Here is a 5,617-nt window from a genome sequence, read left to right as displayed (position 1 = left end):
CCGGGCGTTACCTTGAAGGTGTTCTTCGAAAGGCTGGACAAGTTAAAGCTGTAGAGCAGCTGCTCGTCCGTCAAAGAGCAGCCGTCCTCCTTCACCTCGTCGGGACAGACGAGTGGAGTCTCCCACTCGAACACGAAGTCGCAGTCGCTGGTCCTCAGCAGCTCGGGGGTTCCCTGTTCGGAAGAAGAGCACGAGCCTTGGAAAACGGCGTGACTCAGGCACGGGTCCTCGCCCTGACGTCCAACCCGGGACCTGCCACCGGGGCTGCAGAAAGCGGCCGCTGCCATAGCCGCAAACCTCCAGCTGCTCTGGGGGACCCCCGGCGCCCTCCCTCCAAAAGGGAGGGACAGTCACCACCAATGGAACCACCCAGACGGAGCTCACTGCTCCGCTGGGCAGCCTGCCACACACCGGGATCCCTCGCCACCTCCAGGCCGTGCCCTGTACTTAGGGTCTCAATGCTCCATGCTACCAGTTCGAAGAAGGAAAGGGGAGAAGTCTTCAAATGTCTCTCAGTGTCATGACAGAGAAGTGTGTGGCACCGAGACCATGCCACTGCGAAGTGGGAAACCTAGTGCTTCGACGCTCACAAGCAGAGCTCCAAGCCACCCTTTCTAGAAACGAGACGTCTACAGTAAGGGCAAGACATTCCACAGCCAGGCGTTGCACGGGCCAAGTACTTTCAATCCATGTATTTATTCCCTTGCCCAAGAACAGCCACAAAAACAGATGAGGCAGCTGGTCGGGAATTTCATTTGTCATTACTACTGAGAATCTTTTTTCCTAGAAACTCAAGTGGAATAAGTATTTCCACTAAAGATAAAAACCACAGGGGAAGAAAAATAGCTTTAAAATCTTTCCAAAGCTGGAATAAATATTCAGCGTGAGAGCCCTTGTCTCTAAAAACATGTAAACACTGAACGGTCTCAAGGAGCAGCTGCTCTGAGAACAAGCAGGAGTCCAGAGCACGTCCACCCGTGGGCCTGCCAGCAGTGTGAGCACGAAGCGAGCAGACGCGGATCACCTGGCGGTGTGAGCTTACGCGGGGTTCCTCGTCAGACACCCACAGAAACACACGCGTGTGTGGCGCGCACACACATGCATGCACACAGGCGCGCGCGCAGTGTCGTGATCAAGCACATTCATATTTCTGCAGCTAGATGTAGGAATATTCGCATTAGGTGGGACAAACACAAACCACAAGTAGCCTCGGTCAGTTCACGTCAAAGGACTAAGTTCTCTAAGCCTCATGGATTTCGGGAGCACAGATTAGGGGCTGTCCAGCTGGGTCGCCTGGAGCAAAGACCTCTTCTCCTGAGCAGCAGGCAGGGGCCTTGCTGCCACTGCAGAGCTGTGTGACACCAGGCACATCACCCAACTGTTCTGAGTGTGGGGGCCGTACTCTCCTAATTCAGTGAGAGGGGCCAAGAGAAAACATGCAAAAAAACCTGAACAAAATGGTACTCATTATAACAGAAGCCAGTATTATTTTTTAAATGCACACGAAACAAATTAATAACATCCTCAGAAGTCACACGCATGGCTTTGCTGGACCTGCTTTGGTCCCGGGGTCTTCTTTCATTTGCTAATGTCTGAATTTGAGGTGACTATGGCTGCCGAAAGTCTGTCAGACTTCCCAGTAAGAATTAAATCAGCAATGTTAGTTAGAAAATAGTGTCGCCGGACGCCAACATTAACTCAAAATAGATTAGAGACCTAAATATGAGACATGAAATGATAAGTTGCACTGAAGAAAACAAGTATTAAACTCTTGGACCTTGGTTTTAGAGAAGATTTTATAAATTTGACCTCAAAGAATAAGAGAAGTAAAAGCAAAACAAACAAACAAACAGAACTATATCAAACTAAAAAGCTTCTGCACAGCAAAGGAAATAAAGGAAACTAACAAAACAAAGAGGCGACTTTCTAAATGGGAGAAGACATTTGCAAGCAACGCCTCTGATAGGGGCCAGTATCCAAAATAAGGAACTCAAATGACTCAGCAACAAAAAAACAATCCAATTAAAGGATGGGCAGAGAACCTGAACAGACACTTCTCCCAAGAAGACATATAAATGGCCAACAAGACATATGAAAAGATGCTCAACTTCACTAGCTATTAGGCAAATGCAAATCAAAACCACAGTGAGATACCACCTCGCACCCGCCAGAATGGCTGTCGTCAGGACAAGTAGTAATGAGCGCTGGCGAGGTTGTGGGGGATAAGGGACCCTCATACGCTGCTGGTGGGAATGTAAACTGGTGCAGCCACTATGGAAAACAGTATGGAGGTTCCTCAGAAAATTAAGACTAGAATTACCATATGACCCAGCAATCTCTCTTCCAGGTAGCTAGCCCAAAAATTTGAAAACATTTATCCATAAAGAAATACGCAACCCAATGTTCACTGCAGAATTATTCACGGGGCCAAGACATGGAAACAACCAGAGTGTCCTTTGATGGATGACTGGGTAAAGAAGATGTGGTCCATATATACAATGGAATGTTACTCAGCCATAAGAAACAATGAAATACTGGTATTTGCAACAATATGGATAGATCTTGAGGTTATCATGCTAAGCAAAATAAGTTAGACAGAAAAAGTTGAGAACCGTATGATTTCGACTCATATGTGAAATATAAAACAGAAAGCAACAAACAAACAAGACAAACACTCATTGACACGAACAGTTTAGTGGTTACCAGAGCGGGGGAGTAGATAAGGATAAAGGGGGTCAAATATATGGTGACGGAGGATTTAACTTTGGGTGGTGAATACACAATGCAACATAAAGATGATGTATTCTTGAATTTTACAGTTGAAACCGATATAATTTTATTAACCAGTCACCCCAATAAATCTTTTAAAAAAGTAAAAAAAAAAGTTATGACCCTTTCATGCACTGGTAGGCCACGTTTGCCACTCCTATACTCAAGTTTTCATGTTTTTAATTACAGGAAGCCTCTATGCACAAAACCTGCTCTGTTAATTCAGGGTGGGCTTACTCACTGCCAAGTTCATTCCTTAAATTATTCAGATGCACTACTGCCGGACCACGCGCTCCAGGCAGACACTGCGAACCAGGCATCCTTGGAACTGACACACGTTCTGCGGATTTCCAACCCAGGCTCACAAATCCACACGTGAGCTTCTAGACTGGACACAGGAGGCACTCACCATGCTCACTCCCCTCTTACAGTGGAACGTGATCAGTGAGGTGTAGTTGAAATGCTTGTCCGCTAAACAAGGGGTACTGCTCTCAAAATTCAAGTAAACTTCATTAGCTACGGAATTGAGTATTGGAGGTCCCGTGACTCGGCCAATATCCTAAACAAAGAAAAAGTAAAGCAACATTTTAGGAAATTCATTGTTCGCCAGGTTATGACAGAATTGCAAAATTTACACCTCATCAGTTTTGAAAGTGAGTAGCATCTAAAAAACTGGGTTAATATCAGCTCACTTGACAAGTCTTGACGTTCAGATGCTACACAGAACACTCTGTTTCAGGATTTAATCGGCTTCGATCCTACGGTTAATGCCACGGTCCTATTTCTACACATGGTCAATTTTCAAAGATTCTAGGCCACAGGAATTCTCTCTCCAGTCACACTGAGAACGCTGCATGGTCTTCTGTCACCCAGCAATGAGCGGTGGGAGCCGCACAGCTGCCCACGCTGGCCTTCTCCTCACACCTGGCCCTGCGATAGGCCTGCCCCCTCTCCGTCCTCGGAGAGGACACAGGGCTCGTCCTCCGCTGCCTTTCGTCGCTTAGCACAGCACCTGACCCACGCTGCCTGCTCGGTACATATTTGAGAAAGTGAACACAGGAGTGAGAGGAAGGTGGACAGCCAGGAAGGGTACCCCTGTGCGTGAGCGTGAGTGTGAAGCCGTGACGCCTCCACCACCACGGGCTGCTCCGGCCACGGGGTTCTAACACCCTCTCCAACTACAGAACTTTTAAAAACCTGATCCAGGGTAACCAGCAGATCGAACCTTTCAGGTTGTGTGTGACTCACCAAGGAGCCCAAGCTGCGCCTCTGGAGAGGACGATACAAAAGCGCTTCCTGCTCAGATGTGGCTGCTGAGGGCCCTCTGCCCCCGCGGAGCTGCGACTTTGTGAAATTCACATCCTGGCCAACTTCCCCGCCCACGCCCAGCGTTTCTCCCCGACAATGCGGCAGAGAACGTCTACCTTTTAAAAGGACATCTGCTTTACAACATGACTCACTATTTAATGAACACAGGAATACAGCGCTTTGTGACGCCTTTCAAACGATGAGACCTACCAAGGATTGACAAAACATCACTCTAACTCACGAAGACAACTTTTGAAGATCTAAATCTACACTAAAAAATGTATAAAACCAAAACTTTCAAAGTAGAATATTTAGCTATTAGCAAACCTGCTTCTGTCCTTATTGGTCGATTACCGAAAGGAAGTGCCTACACTTCACAAGCATTTTAATGACACGAGACGGGCATTTCTAAGAAGCCAAGCTCGGTCGATATTCTTTCTTGCACTTTACGTAAGAAATCTCCCGATCGGGGTCAACCTTGAGACTCCCACCATGACACAGAAGAGGGGTGTCTCCACACACGCGGGTTCACATTTTCTTCCACAGCTCAAAGGCCTCCTGCTCATCATCGCCGGCTGACGACTCACGAACCCCTTATTACCCTCCCCCAAGGTCCCGCAACATGCAGAGACTCTGCTCACTTCCTCCTTCTTTCTGCTCGAGTGACTAACTCTGTTGAAAGTAGGTAATACAATGTAAAGGTCACTGTTACAAATCTTGCAGGAACTGTTTCCACCCTTGGGTCCCCCACACTTACGATGGGGGGACCGTTGACGGGGACCTTGCACACAGCAGCTCCGGCGGGACAAGCCACCCCGTGCATGGGATTGAGCGGCTGGCAGATGTTGATGTAGAAGTCAGGGTTGGTGTCAGAGGCGTCGTCCTCGCTCTCATCGTATGCCTCGTAACCCCCCGTGCGGTGGATGAGCGGAGACAAGTCAATGATGGAGCTGCCGTTCCTCACGGAACATTCCATCTGTGAAAGAGGAAAAAGCTCGCTGGAGACTACAGTAAAGTTTTCCATTAAGCCGCCCCCAAGAATTTAAAAGCCGGACAAAAAAAAAGCATAAAGGGTGGATCAATGTCCCCAAACGTTTGGTCACTAACTGGGCACCATGAACCAATTTTACGGGGACCATCGGGAGTGGATGAGAGCCACTGGGCATCTACCGAGGGGCCACGTGAACTGCAGTACAACTGGTGGTGACACCTGGGCTTTGGGCACACCCAGGCCTCGGGCGTGCATTCCTCAGATGCCACGCGTGCTCCGGCGACTCACCACCTGCTCGCAGGCCAGAGGCGTGTGCCAGGAAAAGAAGAGCGTGCACGTCTGCTTGTCCAGGGAGATGAGCATGGGCCTGTTGGTGGGCCCGGCCTCAGGCCTGCACACGAAGCTGATCACGCTCTTGTACTTCAGGCCGGACTTGGAGGGACAGGGGGACCCTTCCTCATACACCAGCTGGAGGACCTGGTCCACGTAGGTCAGCCGCGTGCTCGCCTTGCCCACGCTGATCCTGGTCTGCCCGAAGCAGGCCCCTGC

General features: G+C 49.0%; 1 protein-coding gene across 1 annotated transcript in view; it reads right to left on the bottom strand.

The window, feature by feature from the left end:
* IGF2R (insulin like growth factor 2 receptor) overlaps nucleotides 1-5,617 on the bottom strand; it is an 86,329-nt gene that overhangs the window by 12,710 nt on the left and 68,002 nt on the right. The window contains exons 31-34 of the mRNA XM_023523443.1: nucleotides 5,357-5,613; nucleotides 4,835-5,053; nucleotides 3,179-3,328; nucleotides 12-173 (exon numbers count right to left, since the gene is read on the bottom strand). Of these exons, the coding sequence (XP_023379211.1) occupies nucleotides 12-173; nucleotides 3,179-3,328; nucleotides 4,835-5,053; nucleotides 5,357-5,613 (788 nt within the window). The remainder of the gene's footprint in view (nucleotides 1-11; nucleotides 174-3,178; nucleotides 3,329-4,834; nucleotides 5,054-5,356; nucleotides 5,614-5,617) is intronic.

This window comes from Pteropus vampyrus, unplaced genomic scaffold, assembly GCF_000151845.1.
Source record: "Pteropus vampyrus isolate Shadow unplaced genomic scaffold, Pvam_2.0 Scaffold392, whole genome shotgun sequence".
Classification (NCBI taxonomy): Eukaryota; Metazoa; Chordata; class Mammalia; order Chiroptera; family Pteropodidae; genus Pteropus; species Pteropus vampyrus.
Note: the sequence above shows the minus strand (reverse complement) of the source record. Positions and strands in the feature narration are given on the sequence as shown.